General features: G+C 41.2%; 2 protein-coding genes across 2 annotated transcripts; both read right to left on the reverse strand.

Annotated features, from left to right (window-relative positions):
* Window positions 1-315: 315 nt before the first annotated feature.
* On the reverse strand, window positions 316-9,023 carry LOC126511109 (interferon-inducible GTPase 1-like). Its single transcript, XM_050158017.1, has 2 exons — window positions 8,911-9,023; window positions 316-3,091 (listed from the first exon to the last, which is right to left on the reverse strand). Exon 2 carries the CDS (start codon window positions 3,068-3,070, stop codon window positions 1,814-1,816), a length of 1,257 nt encoding a protein of 418 aa, XP_050013974.1. The 5' UTR covers window positions 3,071-3,091; window positions 8,911-9,023; the 3' UTR covers window positions 316-1,813.
* Window positions 9,024-15,067: 6,044 nt separating this feature from the next.
* On the reverse strand, window positions 15,068-18,673 carry LOC126511041 (interferon-inducible GTPase 1-like; the record flags this gene model as incomplete). Its single annotated transcript, XM_050157882.1, has 1 exon — window positions 15,068-18,673. A coding segment is annotated over one exon (1,028 nt), but the record flags the coding sequence as incomplete, so codon positions are not given.
* Between the last annotated feature and the right edge of the window lie 5 nt (window positions 18,674-18,678).

Here is an 18,678-nt window from a genome sequence, read left to right on the forward strand (position 1 = left end):
AATGCTTTTACTGGGGGTCTGGCCACAGAGGCACCTGAAACTCATAAATCAGTCAATGGAAGTATGAGAACAAAATCCCATTGTTTAACCCACCCACTCTATAGGAAAATAGCTGCCCAAAGTTTAAAAAACTGTTGCTCTCCAGTCTTACTAACAGATGTACTGTTTATCTACATTTTATTTCAATTGTAAAATGAGATAATAAGCCAATAATAGTAACACATTAGAAATAGTATAATATTACCAATAATAGTAATAAAAAGTCACTATAAAGCTACTATGGGTTCTTGGGAATATCAAGTAACAATTAATGTGTTTTTTTTTTGTACGAAAGAGTTTATTAAATAGCATTTGGTATTGATATGGAGTAAATCAGTCATTTAGTACCCACAACATTCAAAAGCCTATGAAAATAAAGTAGGGAAATTCCTTCATCTTCACTGGTTCTGGTACAGAATTAGAGAGCTTCTTTAGCATTTTCTCAATGATTCTGACTAAATAGGATTTTTAGAGTTTCGGTTATTATTAGGACTTTTATGATCTGTATGGTTATTGCATCCCTCTTTCTTGTACTCGTTGTTCAAACATATATCTCTTACACTTTAATTTTATTGTATGAATATTTGTCTTGCATGCGTTATCATCTATTAACCACATGTGTTCCTGGTCCAATGGCTGTCAGGAGAAAATATCAGATCCCCTGGAACAGGAGTTATAGGCTACTGTGTGCTACTATATGGGCTCCATTATGTGGGGACTGACCCCCAGGTCTCTGCAAGAGCAGCCAGCATTCTTAACCTCTGACCCATCTCTCCACTTTACCTTTTACCCTGTTTCTGGAGTGCTAGAGCTTTAACCCGAGGTCACATGCATGTGCGTATTACCACTGAGTTACCACCCCATACTTTCCTTGTTAGTTTTAAAGAAAATCTTTTTGTGTGAGTGCATTTGCATGTGTGATGACTATGACATGGCATATTTGCAGAGTTCACTGGATTTTGGTTTTTACCTTCCATTTGCTTGTGTCAGGGTCTCTTTTTAACACGTGCATGTGGTATGTTAGTTGGCCCCACAGCTTCCAGGATTCTCTGCCTCTGCCTCCTGTCTTTCCACAGGAGTGTATGGACTTCAGGTGCACAGATAGCTTTATGTGGGCTCTGTGGGTCTAAACAGAGGTCTTCAGAATTGCAAGGCAATTGATCCATCTCTCCAGCCCAGTTATGGCATGTCCTCTGGTATTACTATGAAGAGAGGACATAAGTGTGAAACTCAAGGTTATAGAGGAGTCGCAGCAGCAGCTGGGGGCAGCTAGTCCTCCTCCACCCATTGTAAGAAAGCAGAGAGCAATTCATGAGTGCAGGTGTTCTATGGCTTAGCCTCCCTTTCCACATGTACAGTGAGGGATCAGTAGCTAGGGGCCACCCACAGTGGGCAGCACTTCCCACCTCAATTAACGTAAGTAAAATCGTTTCTCAAATACAAGTCCAGAGGATCATCTCCCATGTGATTCTAGAGTTTGTCGATCACATCACCCATCACAATGTTAAACCTAAAAGTGGATGTTGACTTATATGAAACAAAGTTGTATAAAAGTGCAATGACTAGATCTGAGGGTTTATTCAATGTGAGTAGATAGTTTTAGCACTAGATTATTTTCACACATCTGATCCCCTTGCTACAGTTAATGTGGATATATGATCACTAAGTATGGATAAACCCTGCATGGTCTGAATAACACAATATGTTGTTTTGCAACATCAGTGTCCATTTTTCTGTCATTGATTCTGATTTTTGACAACTACACGATTTCAGCCTAATCTGAAACCAAGTTATTTTTTACACATATCTCTCTGAGAAGAGCATTAGCATCATCTGTCACCATATCAAGGAAATAATATTTTAGGTAAGACAATTCTTTACCATAAATATTCTTAGCAAATACATCCCTCTTAACCAAACGAAACTCTTCATAAAGTCTTGAAAGTCTTTCTTGTATTGTTTCTTCCTTTGTAGTTTCAAACACATGAGGAGATTTCATCTTTGCCTTGAGCTGATCCACCGACTCTTGCCAGTCCTCAGCCAAACTCTGCAAGGATGCATCATCCACTCCAAAGACAGCTCGATAGAGGTTCATGGTGTACTTAAGGTCCTCCACATCATTGCCCATTAAGAGGGTCAGTGAAGGGATCTTATTGAGTAGTCTAGTCTCAAAAGCTGTGAGAAAAATGCTCTGGTCCAGGAACTGCCGCTTCCTTTCAATGGCAGCATCTGTAATACTTGGCAAGGACAGCATGAAATTGTGACGTTTGTATACAGGGAGAGTATTCACCACCTTGTCCATCAGGATTTGGAAATCATAGTCAGATAAGATTTTATTGGAGATCAAGAAGATGGGTGGTTTCTCAATGTTATTCTCCTGGAAGGTCCTCACACAGCTGCTGCGGATCTGCTGCAGGACCTTTTCTCTGTCAAAGGTTCGTGGTTTGAATTTCTTCTCATTTTTCAAGTCAGAGTCCACCTTGGTTCTCACGAAGTAGAAATCTTTCTTCATCCTGCGGATTGCTTTGGCGAGGTCTATATCATTTTTCTTAAAGCGTGTGGCAGAAAGAATGATGAAGAAATCATACTCGTTGAATTTCATTTCCTTCAGATAATCTTTGGGTGGGAACTTTGTGGTTCCAATCCCAGGCAGGTCCCAAAAAACCACATTGGGAATCTTGGGGTGTGTGTAGGAATGTCTCTCCATGGTTGTTTCCACCACACCTATTTTAGCAGCATTTTTATCTTCATGCCAAACCCCTCTCAGGGCATTGATGAAGCTGGACTTCCCTGCTCCAGACTCTCCAGTCACAGCAACATTGAGTGGGGTGCTATCAATTTCTTTTAATGCATTAGTGATTGAAGAGTTTGCCACCTGAATGTTTCCTTTTGACAAGTTTAACTCAATTAAAGCTAAGGTTTCTTCAGGAATGATTTTGTTTTCTGCCTTAAACTTCTTAAAATATTCGTTAAAGGTGGAGGCCAAATCTTGGTGGCGCTCATTCCTAGATGAAGAGAACCGCTGGCCCATGACTGTGAGCAACTAATGGCACTGAAGGAAAGAAGGAAGAGTCAGGAGGATGTTTATAAAATTTAAGATCTATATTTTATCAAATTTCATGTATATTTCCACATACTATCTTTAACAATTACAATCCTGCATCTGATCTCCCACTGTGATCATTTTACACATGCGACTTTGTGTCCTTTGACTAACATCATTCCATTCCCCTTTCCCACAGCTTTGCCCATCACCCTGCCTTTCACCTCTATAAGTTTGGCTTCTCTAGAGTTCACCAATACGTGACACAGTAGGGCCCCATTCTTTCTGCAGGATCTGAGGCCATCACATGAGACTTTAATGTTTTAGTCTTTATTGTATCTTTGCAGATCTATCTTAACAATCAGTCTGCTCTGTGCCTCTGAGTCATGTAGACTCCATGACCAGAGGCCCCTCACAATCTAGATTCCAGGATAAATCAGCTGTATTTTGTCATGGCCTCCATGTTGGTTTGCATGTCTGATTGTATCTGCTTCTATTAATCATTATCATCTATGCTATTTAGCTTTTGCGAACTTATCAGTCCTCATGGTATGTTTAAGAAAAAATATTTTTCTTATTTTTCTTCTTAGATCTGGTAATATTCCACACACTTTCAAGCCTCTGGTTGTCACGCAGTTCCTTATTTATCTGCTCGGCTTGTTTATTTTCTCAATTTGTTCTTTTGCCAAAGTCTCTTATTTTTAAGATTTATTCATGAACCCTTCCTGATCTCTAATATATAACACTCTTCCAATAAAGAGTTGGATTGAAGGCTAATGGACAAGTTCTTTCCAAGGTGAACTGAGAAACTTTGCAAAATATAGTGCATATTTGTATGGGGTATAGTGTTAGCCAATCTAGTTACCATTGCCACACAGATTTGTCCTAGGACCAAATTCTTTAGAAGAAACTTGGCCTCATTGAATAATTGAATAAGAAGCCAAGCCAGATAAAGTCTTATTAGGAACATCACCCTTCCCAATGGATGCTTGGTACACAGATAATATAAGCAGGGCACCTGCTGCATTACAAATGAACATGGACAACATGTGCAGGAGACAGGAGAAAGAGCAGTCAGGAGGCTGAGTTGATATAGATAACAGCAACTCCTGAAATCTGAATTTCCCGATCTGTATTGGCTCTTGGGTTATTTTTATCAGCTTGCCATCATAGATGGTCATGAGGGAAAGGGGATCTGGCAGACACTAGGTCAGTTACTGTACGAACAAGAGTAGATGGACATGGATAACTCAGGTCTACAGCACTGAGTTCCCCTCGCAGATTTTCATGCATCATTCCAAAGCCCACATAGTCCTGGAAACCAGGAAGCAGAGGCCATGAGCAAAGAGGGCTACCAACCTTCAGGTTCTGCTAGACTCTCTCTATTCTTTGGATTCATGTTAAATCTGGACACAACTAGCTATCATGAAATGAAAAATAGGTAAAGCTACTGGCCTTCCTTTAAAAATATTTGGGTTCTCTGAATGCTGTACAACCACGTGAGATTAGCCTCCATGTGTGGGTTCTCTGGTAGGACAAGGACATGTGCCAATCTGCTATTGACTAAGCAAGGCAGGTACCTTCATGGACAGATTTCTTCCTGCATTCAGTTCCTTCAAACTATCATTTTCTTTATTTTCAGCAGAATATTATTGTGGAAGCTGGGGATTCTGAGAGGCATTTCTGTCCATCACTTTAAAATTAGCATGCCGAGGGAATGTAATTTTAAAAAGAGCATGCTCTAAAGATGGCCTACACCTATATGAATATGTATGGACCCCATGAATAAAATTGCTATGGTCTTTTTGCTATGTTGTGAGTTAAAGTATCACTTTGGAAATAGCTATGTGCCTGCTTTGCCTAACTAAGTTAATTTGTATTTACTGAAACCGTTATATTTTGCTTGTATATTTTTGCCCTGTTTGCACTAAGATGTGGATTAAATGCAATGAATTTCTATTGTTGGTTAAACTAAAGTGGCCTGTCTCAGCAAGGACCCTTCTCCATTGCCAGAGATAAAGCCGGGAAGGGAGACATCTCAGGGACCTGGATTTCAGCTCTTGCATTCCCTGATGGTCCTGAAAAAGCATTGTGGCCTTTCTGATTCTTCACATGTTTTTCCAATCTGGCCAGAGTTGTAGGATTCCTGTGCCAACACTTCAAAAGAGGTCTAAGAAGATTTGAAAAAGCCCTGGGCCTAAATTCTAGCTATCTAAAGTGCTAACCAGGGGCACTTCGTTTTGTAAAGCAATCCCATTTTGGTTGGTGATCATATCAGAAATGATAGTACTTTGGTTTCTAAGACTAAAACCACTTTTTTCCCTTCAGATTCTTCTTGTGTATCCATAGAGTCCTTGACTGCAAGCTTCCATTATAGGCTTCTCATCAATCACATGGCACAGGTCCGTAAGAAAGGATTCCCTGTTGTGCTACATGGGACTGATCTCAGAGTCTCTTCCATAATGCTGTGTGCCTGTCTTTCTATGGCATTCACAACCCTTTTAACAAATCACCTGCTCAAACAACAATCTTCTCCAGTGTGCTTCTAGAATTCCAGATTTTCCTAATGTATAAAAATGGAATTTCTCATCCTATAGACCTGTATCTCAGGGGGAAAGTTTGTGATCTGTGTTTGTTTTACTGATTAGATCATTTGTGCTTCCATGTTTCAGAAACTTCCAGAGGTGTGATTTTACAACTTACTTCTGTAAGCAGCCAAGTCAAAATTTCAGCTGATTAAAGAAAATAGTTTTCATGTTGACTGATTGTTTTCCACCTTCACCAACATTCTGTTTAGTCATCCTGTTTAAGGTACTACAAACTGAGACAGAAGTTTTTTAATTTGCTTCAACAAAAAATTAATACTTTTAAAGAACAGATTTACTATTGAAGCTCACTTAGAGATACGGAAAATATAATCAGATCAGAAGATGTTAAAAATAACGTGCAGGATACATTTCACAAATATTCCTTGACTGAGTTAAAATGTATTTGATATAGATTTTTTGTATGTATATATTGTGTTATATCTACATCCATGCTTATGCTCATATACTGCTTCCATGGCACCAAATTGCCTGGTAGAGGGAATTAAGCTAAATTGAAACTAAATTGAAAATCATTTATTTATAACATCATGTTTCACAATATTAAAAAAAGTAAAGCATCATTCAAGAAGTAGGAGAAAAATATTTAAAAGGTTATACATATGCTTATATATATTTTTAGAAATGATGAAAAAAGGAGTTTTAATCGGTTTCATTTTAATGCAGAGTATGGCTGAAATTTTTTAAAAAAAAATATGTGTATGACTGAGTCACCTATAGTTAAAGGCTATTAAAATTCCTAAAGCAAAACCTCACTAAACTATACAAATCTAAAATTAATCTTAAGATACTGATTTTGTTCTGGTAAAATTTACAAAAGTAGACTTTAATTAAAATAACATTCATCAGAACCATAAGATAAAGGTTGTGATAAGTCACAAAGCATTGTGTCCAATAGCAGTTCATGGCTATTACATAGTACATTTTTATACACATTTATGGGATTAGGTGGTACAATACCTAAATTGGCACGTACATTTTTTTTGTATAAATTTCTAAACTTTATGTTTCCTTAAGGCGGTCACTGTTTCTGTTTCCTGCTGACGGCCTGAGTGCTGGCAGGGCCAGGCCCTCAGCCCCAGCACCGCTAGCAGCACAGCACAACAGCCACAGAGCCAGACCCTCTTCCCCACACTCAGAAAAATGATGACTCTACAGGGTGCTGGGATGCTGCTCAGCTCCTGACCTGCTGGCTAGGCAAGTCCTATTATAAAGCCAGGGTCCTCTCTGAGTTTTGTTACTGTCTCTCAAGCTGGACAGACATCCAGGTTCAACTCTCAGTCAGCCTCACTAAACCTATTGGAGGCAGTCAAGGGTGGGGGTGCTGGAGCGGGGGATGGAAGAGGTGTCAGATTTAAGCTATTCTGATGGTGACTGAAATGAAGTATTTGGTAATAAATTTGGTCACTCTTAGAGCTGACTGGACCTGAATGAAAATGAAAGTAGTTGAATCTATCAGGGCAACCATGAGCCTGGATCCTCTGCATTTAACCTGGGGAAAGTTCCTAAGACAAAAGTTGCTGGGATCTATTACAAAAGCCTCCCATCCTTTTGGTCCCCATGCCTTAATCTACTTATGAACACTCTAAAACTGTCTTGGGCCAACTAAATGAGTGATAAGCAACGGTACTTGTTTCTGTGACACATGATCTAAGTTCTAATTTCAAGACTCACATAACAGACAGAACTGACTTCCCCACCTTGTCTTTGGACCTTCACAAGCATACTCTAGCATGTGAGCACCTATCCCTGGTTTATGAGGGCACAGAGAACGAATACATAAATGTTATAAAAAACAAATAAAATGCATTATACAAAATTCTCAAGAACTACCGAACAAGGAAAAGAAAATAAACAAGAAAAAATTGCATTAAATGTGCACAGAACATGACCTCAACAAAAGTTAGTGCCGTGAAATATTAATCAGTACTAAAGTATGCATTTCTTCACTAATGCCCCAACTTCACAACCAAAACCAAGAAGTTAAAGAGGGTTCCCTCATTAAAAATGTCCCTCAGCATCTAGTGCTGCTGTTTTTCTAAATGGGAAAATTTCCTCTTAAATATTTTGGACTATATCAGAGATTAGTGATGTTCTTGGCCTTGCACAGACAAGCATTTTGTTGTTTTTGCTTATTTCCCATTTTTTTTGCATAGAGTAGTGTTTTAATGGACAGTCTTATAACTGGTAAAAACTGTTGAGAATATGTAATGGTTGAGTGTTCATTCTTAAATATAACAGTGACATCATTATCAATCTCCCATCCTCACCAAGTTCAGTAAACACCACAGAAGAGCCAGAGGCTGGAGCCGGGGGAGTGGCATATAATAATGTCTTTTAAATATGACATGGCATCTGGGGTTACCCAGAGGAGACATACATAAGATTTAGCTTGCTCTCATTTCAGCATGAACGAGATCAGGTGCATATGAAGCCTTATTCTTATTTTAGGATTAGAGACTGGTAGGGGGAGAGAGAGGCATTTTTCTTCAGATATAGACCACTAGAAAGTAGCACATGATCAAGTAATTAACCTTACAACAGAACAAACAAATGATCCTGATTAAAATCAGTGGAGAATTAAAAAAGAAAGAAAAGAAAACATAGGGGCAACAATGGAAAGAGGAAGGATCCCAGAGAGAACGAGAATGGAAAAGAGAGAGAGGAATAGTGGGTGAAGATGATAAAAATGCTACAGAGATGCATGAATTCGCTGTACAGCAAATACAAATATTTTTAAAACAAAAACTATCCTAGAATTGTTCCCCAGCAAGTAAGGAGAAGCATCTTACAGAGGGCATACTTCACCCAAGTCTAGCTTCCACTGTCGTGTAAAACAAATATGCTGAACTGGGTAGAAAGGGACAGAAAAGAATACTGGGCAATAACAAGATTGACACCACAATTTTCATATATTCTATACTTAGAATTCACAACACATATATACCAAAAGGCTCATTTTCATCTAACAAACAAACAAAATCCAAATCTAAAGCAACTGGGTAAATTTTAAATAACTTGGTTATTTGCTTTAGGTCTATCTAAACTTGAATAATTACCTAAGAACATCTTAAGTCAGTCCTGCCTGCCTCTAATCAAAGACCACTAGCTTCCAAACTGAGAATCCCAGCTCTGAGGATTCCTCTCTAAATGTCTTGTTACTCACAGCTCCCTAGGAAGAGACAGAGGAGGGTGAGAAGTCAGATCTGAATGCCTAGTTACCAGAAACTCCTGTGTCCAGGGGATGCTCTCACTGCTCAGGACAGGAACAGCCCTCAGCTGTGCTGGAGTCTTTGCAGCAGAAACAAGGAAGTTGGGTAGCTCCTTTGTCTTGACTTTTGTCCCACCTTCAGAGTGTGCTAGCCAATCACATAGGAATAGTGGGTCCAGTTTTTTTTTTTTCTGAATTTCCTGCACTTTAAGAACAGGAAAATGAAACTAAACTAGCTTTTATTTTTTTCTCATTGATTCCACAATTGAAGGAAGTAGAAATCTCTGTAATAACAAAGGAGCATTTTAGCCTAAGGCTTAGGCAGTGTGAGGATCTCCAGGATCAGCAGACAAACAAGGTTAGAAGTTCTTCCATGACCCATTAGAGTTTATTTTCTCTTGAACCTGTGTATTACCTTGTTTTTGTATCAAAGTGACAAAGTCATAGTCATCTGAGAGGAGGGAACCTCCAAAAAAGAAAATTTTCTTCCTAAGAGTGAGCTGAAGGCACCCTGTACAACAATGTATAAATTAGTGATCGATGGGGGAGGAGTAGCCCCTTATGGATGGTGTCTGCCTTGTGTTGGTGGTGTTGGGGTCTAAAAGGAAGCTGGTGGAACAAGACTTGGGGAACAACCAGTAAGCAGTATCCATGGTCTCTTCATCAACAACTGTTTCCAATTTTCCTGTTCTGTTTGTTCAGGTCCTGGCTTTCTTTGATGGAAAACAGAGATATGGAAATGTAAGCCAAATAAAGCCTTTCTTCTCCAGCTTATTTTTTGGTCATGGTGTTTCGTCACAGAAATCGAAACCTCAAAATAACATGGTAATAGGATCATGGGCTACAGTGAGAGATCTCCCTTGTTGTTTTGAGAAAGACTGTGAAAAGACCTTAGAATTTTGGTCTTGAAATCCATTACGAGTTCAAACCTTTATTTCATTTTCTTTGGTAGATTGGAAGATAAGAATGTTGAGAGTAAAGCAAACAGTGGAGGCCTAACTTGTGAAGTTCCAGAGGGAGTTTGTGATTCACTTCAAGACCAAAGATGAGATCTGAGTATGGTGGCCTGGGACTGAAGTATTAGCTGTAATTAACAAGAACACAGACAGTGAAGTCAGTCTGTGGTTTACTGGGAAAATAGATGCTGGTCAACTGGAGCTAAGAAATTAGCACTGATTAAGAAGAGGCCAGGACGATGATTATATGTTTTTCTTTGGGTTCACCTCTTATTTAGCTTCTCTAGGATCATGAATTATAGGCTTAATGTCTTATATGGCTAGAAACCAATTATGAGTGAGTACATCCCATGTTCCTCTTTGTGGGTCTGGCTTACCTCACTGAGGATAGTGTTTTCTATTTCCATCCATTTGCATGCAAAATTCAAGAAGTCATTATTTTTTACTGATGAGTAGTACTCTAATATGTATATATTCCATACTTTCTTCATCCATTCTTCCAACGAAGGACATCTAGGTTGTTTCCAGGTTCTGGCTATTACAAACAATGCTGCTATGAACATTGTTGAACATATACATTTGTTGTATGATAGTAACCTTCATCAGGCGATGAAAGGAGACAGAGACAGAGACTCACTTTGGAGCACGGGACTGAAATCCCAAGGTCCAAATCAGGAGCAGAAGGAGAGAGAGCATGAGCAAGGAACTAGGACTGTGAGGGGTGCACCCACACACTGAGACAATGTGGGATGTTCTATCGGGAACTCACCAAGGCCAGCTGGCCTGGGTCTGAATAAGCATGGGATAAAACCAGACTTGTTGTACATAGCAGACAATGAGGACTATTGAGAAACTCAAGAACAATGGTACTGGGTTTTGATCCTACTGCACGTACTGGCTTTGTGGGAGCCTAGGCAGTTTGGATGCTCACCTAACTAGACCTGGAAGGAGGTGGGTGTTCCTTGGACTTCCCACAGGGCAGGGAACCCTGATTGCTCTTTGGGCTGATGAGGGAAGGGGAGTTGATTGGGGGACTGGGAGGGAAATGAGATGCGGTGGCAGGGAGGAGGCAGAAATCTTTAAGAAATAAATAAATAAATTAAAAAAAGAGAAGAGGCCAACATCACTTAGGCAGAAACACTTATGTGAAGAGTTTCCTCAGAGTCGGTGAATAGAAACTGTTCCAGAGCCCATCAAAGTTTTATATCTTACTAGAAGCCTAACTAGGTAACATATAAGAGTCTCTCAAGTGGTTTGAAAGCATGAAGGGGTCATGGAGAGCAGCTGTGGTTTGGCACTGTGAGAGGCCCTGATAGGTCATTGGAGAAGAGGCAGCCTCAGTATTAGTGGGAGACCCTGGATAGAAGGGCTCATGGAGAGAAGTGGAAGCTTGGTTTGCTCCAAGAAGAGAGCCCTGGAGTGGCTATTGGTGATAGCCTCATTGTACCAAGGGACTCCATCATTTTGCAGATGCCAGTACCATGGGATGACCAACAAGGACAGTAGCAGCAGTGGGGTGGAGCCAGCCCAAGTCAGTGCTGCAGAGGGTGAAGCCAGAGAAAGGACCTAATCTCTTTTGGAGCAGAACAGAAGATTGTGAGTGGATTCTATACATTGGATATTGAGTTACTGTAAGGGCATGAAAAATTTTAAGGAAATTTTTGCTTGCTTAATAGCTAATTAGGGCACTGTGTTTAAATGCAAGGCGTCTATGTCTGATTAAAAACAGGATGTCTAGCCAGGGCACAGAGCTCACCACAAAGTGCTCCTGCATCCTGGCAGCAGGCCACCTGTTAACTCCTAGCTCTGTGGTCCATCAGGGAGCAGAAATTCAGGTAGGGCTCTAATTCAGGTAGGGCTCTAGAGAGAATGACCCTGCTAGACATAACCACTTTAGGGAGGGCTTGTTAGAGATAAGGCACACCTGCTGTTATCTAAGACTAACTCATTTGACCCAAAATGAACCTGGTTTGTGGTTTTTGCCTATATAATGTCAACGCCAAATGATGAAGGGGACTCTCCTCCCTATCGCTCAGTGACCAGTAGAGGAGGAGACCCCAGCTTCCCGGAATAGAACTCTGAATAATCCTTGCTTTTTCATTCTGGACTTGACTGGATCCTGGTGTTCTCTCTGGGGGTTGTGACTTTCACACAACATTTAGTGCATTTGTCAGGAACTGCGGAGATTCCCTGCCATGAAACCCAAGGTCTAGAGGTTTGTTCTAATACCGGTAAGGTGTATATGTATGTCTGATTGTCTGATATATATGCTCCTCTAAGCTCTTCAGCAGAGGGAAGGAAAGGCTCTTCTGGGGAGAGCAACTCTGAGAGAGAGAGAGAGAGAGAGAGAGAGAGAGAGAGAGAGAGAGAGAGAGCAAGTGAGCAAGCAGACTTGGGCTCTTTGGGTGAGAGCAGACCAAGTGTTAACCAGGCCCTCACTGGGACAGAAGTGTCCTCCCAGTGATCCTGGATGGGTCGAGAGAAGTCTCCATCATTTGGAGGTTGTAGCCAGTGAGAATGGCTGCTGCAAGCCTTGAGAAAGCTGAAGTTAGGTTCTAGCAGACTCTGGCAGGGAGCCATCTGAAATATTTTGTGGAATTATGGTTGCCTGTCAGGACTGTTTTTGGGGTTCTTCCCTTGCCAAGAGAAGAGGAAGTATCTTTTTCTTTTTCCTGGGACATTGTCAAGGTGAGGATATGTTCCTTGTTTGCTTTGATCAGAGTCTGTGTCTTTGTTGCTCTGTTCATTCTAAGCCATTCCACTTCTCCCTCTACTACTATGGAAAAAAACCCCTTCCACCCCTCTGGATCTAACTCTTGCTCCCTGGCAGGACCTTAAAGATACAAACTACAAGAACAACAACAGAGTGTTGGTCCAGGAGAGCAAATGGGTCACCTTCTGCTCAGTTGATTGGCCCTTGGATGGCAGAGGGGTGGGAGCAGGGAGAGAGGAGGGAGGACTGGAGACTATGGATAGAGTGGCACAGATGGTCTCCTGTCCTGTGCCGGTCATCCTGACCAGATCCTTACATTGAGGTGATTTGTGCAGACACTGCCCCCTGATACATCAGCCCAGAGGGCCAATCTAAAAGACCTGTTAAAGGCTTTAAAGTTGGGAAGGGACAAAAGAATTAACATTTACACAGATAGCAGGTAAGCTTTTGCTACCTTATATATCCATGGAGAGAGGCTTGCTGATGGCAGAAGGAAAGACCATCAAATATAAACAGGAAATCCTAAGCCTGTTGCAGGCCCTATGGCTCCCCCCAAAACTGTCTGTGCTGCATTGTCTGGCCATCAAAAGGGAAACGACTTGGCCACCCGAGGAAACAATCTGGCAGGCAGGAAAGCTAAGGAAGTGGTACTAAGTAAAGCATTCCACTCCCTATCAGCCCAGACACACCCTGGGCCATGCTCTCTTCCCCCCACCCTCTTGTTACAAGCAAGAGGAAACTGCCTGGGACACACAAGTTGAAGGGGCTCAAAAAAGAAAACCACTGGTGGTACCTTCCTAATGGGAAAATTCTTCTACATTTCATCGGACAAAATTTATTGTATCAGCTCCTCTGCTCTTCCCACATGGAGGCTAAGAAAGTTAAGGATTTACTCCAAAGGTCACCCTTAAAGATTAGGCATGCCAGTCAGCTAATTGACCAAATTATTCTTATTATTAAAAAATGCCAGGCATGTCAATTGGTAAATGCTTACCAAACAAAAGGAGAAAAAGGTACCTAGGCAAGAGAAACTTGCCCTAAAATATATTGGAAAACAGACTTCACTGACCCAAACTGGGCAAATACAGATATAAATACTCACTAGTCTTTGTAGATACTTTCTCAGGATGGACAGAGGCATGCCTGTCTAAACATGAGACTACATACACTGTAGCCAGAAGAATCTAGAATAAGTTCTTCTCAGATTTGGTGTCCCATACATAATAGGGTCAGATAACAGACCTGTATTCATCTCTCAGGAAACTCAGGGAATAGCCACTGCAGTGGGAGCAAAATAAAAATTACATTGTTCATACAGGCCCCAAAGTTCAGGACAGGTTGAACAGATGCATCAAACCCTAGAAGAGACCCTCACCAAATTAGCATTGGAGATTGGGGAGTACTGGGTGGCCCTCCTTCCCTATGCTTTATTTAGGGTCAGGAATTCCCCCTAATAATTGTGTTTAACTCCCTTCAAGATTATGTTTGGACACCAAACATACTCTACTGCTTACCCCCCTAAGCCCCACAGCTTCCACCCCACAGACTGGGTTCTGATCTGGCCACATCAATATTGCAGTCTTGAGCCGCACTGGAATGGCAATTTCTCTAATTCCTAGTAATTCTCATGACTCACACCCCACTCAAAGTAGACAGATTTGCTCCCTGGCTTCACCACACCCACTTCCAACAGTTGCAGGTAGAGGAGACCAGGAAATCTCACCCAGATCCTAGCATCCACTCACGATTCAAATTTCACTGCAATGACAACCCTACTTCTAAAGTCGATTTCGCTCCTGCCCTGGACACTGATGGAGCACCCGGACCTGTCTGGGTACTGTTATGAGTAAAATCCTCCTGTGGCCATCAGAAGTGTAAGTATATGTCTCAGGGTTTGCAGTGACCCTTCTCTCTGTACTCCAGCACACTGAGGGTCCTTCACATTTCAGGGTATGTGTTTTTAACTAAGTGATTGGTGTCTCTATTAATGATGACTGCTGCAGGAGGCATGCCCTGGCTGGTCGCATGTCCTGGAGAGGAGACAAGGAGTAGTCAAGGGATGAATTGAGCCAGGCCAAGTCGATGGGCACAGTCATGTAGCCTGACTGATTAGTAGTCAGAGTGCTTTTCTCTTTATACAGAATTCAGTAAGCAGCAATAGATACATGTTTTTTTTTCATGTTTCTTGAAAGACACATGTTTAACTTTTTCTCTTTAATATCTGGAGTCATATGTTTAGTTATTTTGATAAACTCTGACAGAATAACATCATCTTATATAATCACTTCCCCTCAATTTAAGTCATCATTGTTAAACAGAATCCTCTTTTTCAATTATATCTGCTCATCAACCCCATAACCCCAGTTCTTTTTCTTTTTATTTTTTCTATGTGTCTTTTTTATGATGAATCTTGATCCCAGTAATTTCCCCATTCCTTTGCATCTGTGCTCTATACCTGGACACCACCCCCCAAATGAAACAACATGTAAGAGAAAGAAATAGACACAAGCCAACAATAATATTTTTTAAAAGGAAAAAATTAGAAATCTTGTCATGGAAGCTGTAATGTGACACAGTGAGGCACACAGTAAACCCCGTTGTTCATGTATCTTTACTTGCAAGTCTTCATTGCAAAGAGTCATTGGTATGGCTACTCCACTACTGATGCTGGGCCTTCACTAGGACACTTCTTGGATATCATGTTGTTGTCCTGTATTGTGGAGATCCTGCAGTTTTGGGTCTGTGAGTCAGGTTCCTTCATGTGATCTAGCAGATCATGGCTGGGGTTGAAGTTGGGGCAGGCCAAGTCATAACCGTGGTTCTGCACATGGACAGCTGCAGGGTTGGTCTGCCCACCAGTGCTCTCCTATCCTCACTACAGGGAGAGCTCTCCATCATTTCCCTGGCTCATTCACATCTTGTAGCCATGTTTGTGTATTCGGACCAGTTTTTCTGCATTCATGCTTTGAGGGTCAGCTCTTCCACACCTACACCATCAAGGCCAGCCCTATTGTGTTATCCCTGCAAGGTACAGGTACTACTCTTTTGAGTGCTGCAGCTGGTGAGGAGTACGGACTGCTCTCCTGCTCTTATGACCCTAGGGCCAGATCCTTCACCTATCTCAGGGTTGATTGGCATGGAGTACGAGATGGGCACCTCTCCTCTGTCCATACCACGACATGTCAGATGAGTAATAAGGACTGCCCTCCCTTGCTCATAACATCGGGGGTGGGTTACCTCACTTCCAGATACCATACATTTACAAGTGTAAGATGGAATCTCAGAGTTGTTTTGATTTACATTTCTCTGATGACTAAGGATGTTGAACATTTCTTCAAGTGTCTTTTAGCCATTTTAAATTCCTCTGTTGAGAGTTCTCTGTTTAGGTCTGTACTCCATTTTTTTTTATTGGATCATGTGATCTTTGGATGTCAGTGTGGTGATTTCTCAGAAAATTAGGAAACAACCTCAAGACCCTATAATACGACTTAGGTATATATCCAAAGGATGCTCAATCGTGCCACAAGAACATGTGTTCAACCATGTTCATAGCAGCTTTGTTTGTCATAGTCAAAACCTGGAAACAACTTAAATGTCTCTCGATCGAAGAATGGATAAGATAAATATGGTACATTTGCACAATGGAGTAACCACAACACTAAAAAGCCTATGAATATAAAGTAGGAAATCCCTTCATCATCAGTGGTACAGAATTAGAGAGCTTCTTTAGTATTTTCTCAAAGATTCTGACTAAATGGGATTTTTAGAATTTGGTTATTGGAGGACTTTTATGGTTATTGCCTCCCTTTCTCTTGCAGTCCTTTTTCAAACACGTATCTCTTACATTTTTCTTTAATTTTATTGTATGAATATTTGTCTTGCATGTGTTATCATCTATTAACCACACGTGTTCCTAGTCCAATGGCTTCAGGAGAGAATATCGGATCCCCTGGAACTGGAGTTATAGGCTACTATGTGCTACTATGTGGGTTCTATTATATGGGGACTGAACCCTGGGCCTCTGCAAGAGCAGCCAGCATTCTTTACCTCTGAGCCATCTCTCCACTTTAACTTTTACCCTGTTTCTAGGGTGCTAGGGCTTTAACCCGAGGTCACATGCATGTGTGTATTATACCACTGAGTTACCACCTCACACTTTCCTTGTTAGTTTTAAAGAAAATATTTTTTGTGCGAGTGCATTTGCATGTGTGATGACTATGACATGGCATATATACAGAGCTCACTGGATTTTGTTTTTTACCTTCCATTTGGTTGTGACAGGGTCTCTTTTTAACAGCTGCATGTGGCCGGTTAGTTGGCACCACAGCTTCCAGGATTCTCTGTCTCTGCCTCCTGTCTCTCCAGGAGTTAATGGATTTCAGGTGCATAGAAGGCTTTACGTGGTCTCTGTGCGTCTGAACTGAGGTCGTCAGACTTGCAAGGCAATGGAGCCATCTCTCCAGCCCAGTTATGTCTTTTCCTGTGGTTATACTATGAAGAGAGGACATAAGTGTGAAACTCAAAGTTATAGAGGAGTCGCAGCAGCAGCTGGAGGCAGCTAGTCCTCCTCCACCCACAGTAAGAAAGCAGAGAGCAATTCATGAGTGCAAGTGTTCTGCGGCTTGGCCTCCCTTTCCATATACACAGTCAGGGATCAGTAGCTATGGAATGGGGCCACCCACAGTGGGCAGTGCTTCCTACCTCAATTAATGTAAGCAAAATAGTTTCCCAAATACAAATTCAGAGGTTCATCTCCCATGTGATTCTAGAGTCTGTCGATCGTATCACCCATTAGAATGTTAAACCTAAAAGTGGATGTGGACTTATATGAACTAAACTTGTATAAATGTGCAATGACCTGATCTGACGGTTTATTCAAAGCGAGTAGATATTTTAGCACTAGATTATTTACACACATCTGATCCCCTTGCTACAGCTAATGCGGATATATGATCACTAAGTATGGATAAAGCCTCCATGCTCTGAATAACCCAGTATGTTGTTTTGCAATATTTGCAAAATAGTGTCCAATTTTTCTGTCATTGATTCTGATTTTTGACAACTACAAGATTTCAGCCTAATCAGAAACCAAGTTATTTTTTACACATATCTCTCTGAGAAGAGCATTAGCATCATCTGTCACCATATCAAGGAAATAAAATTGCAGGTAAAACAATTCTTTATCATGAACATTATTAGGAATTATGTCCCCCTTAGCCAAACGAAACTCTTCACAAAGTCTTGAAAGCCTTTCGTGTATTGTTTCTTCCTTTGTAGTTTCAAACACATGAGGAGATTTCATCTTTGCCTTGAGCTGATCCACCGACACTTGCCATTCCTCAGCCAAACCCTGTAAGGATGCATCATCCACTCCAAACACAGCTCGATAGTGGTTTATGCTGTTCCTAAGATTCTCCACATCTTTCACCATTAAGATGGTCCGTGAAGGATTCACAATGAGTAGGCCAAATGCAAAAGCTTGAATCCAAATTTTCTGCTCCAGAAAATGCCGCTTCATTTCAATGGCCGCATGTGTAATTCTTGGCAAGGAGAGCATAAAATTGTGTCGTTTGTATACAGGGAGATCATTCACCACCTTGTCCATCAGGATTTGGAAATCATAGTCTGATAAGATGTTATTAGAGATCAAGAAGATGGGTGGTACTTCAACTTTATTCTCCTGAAAGGTCCTCACACAGCTGCTGCGGATCTGCTGCAGGACTTCTTCTCTGTCAAAGGTTTGTTGTTTACATTCCTTCTCATTTCTCAAGTCAGAGTCCACCTTGGTTCTGACGAAGTAGAAATCTTTCTTCATCCTGCGGATTGCTTTGGCAAGGTCTATATCATTTTTCTTAAAGCGTGTGGCAGAAAGAATGATGAAGAATTCATACTCGTTGAATTTCATTTTCTTCAGATAATCTTTGGGTGGGAACTTTGTGGTTCCAATCCCAGGCAGGTCCCAAAAAACCACATTGGGAATCTTTGGGTGGTTGTAGGGATGCCTCTCCATGGTAGTTTCTACCACACCTGTTTTAGCTGCACCTTCCTCTTCAGGCCCAATCCCCCTCAGGGCATTGATGAAGCTGGACTTCCCTGCTCCAGACTCTCCA

Source organism: Alexandromys fortis, unplaced genomic scaffold (genome assembly GCF_014885135.2).
Source record: "Alexandromys fortis isolate MF-2015 unplaced genomic scaffold, M_Fortis_MF-2015_v1.1 scaffold_94, whole genome shotgun sequence".
Classification (NCBI taxonomy): Eukaryota; Metazoa; Chordata; class Mammalia; order Rodentia; family Cricetidae; genus Alexandromys; species Alexandromys fortis.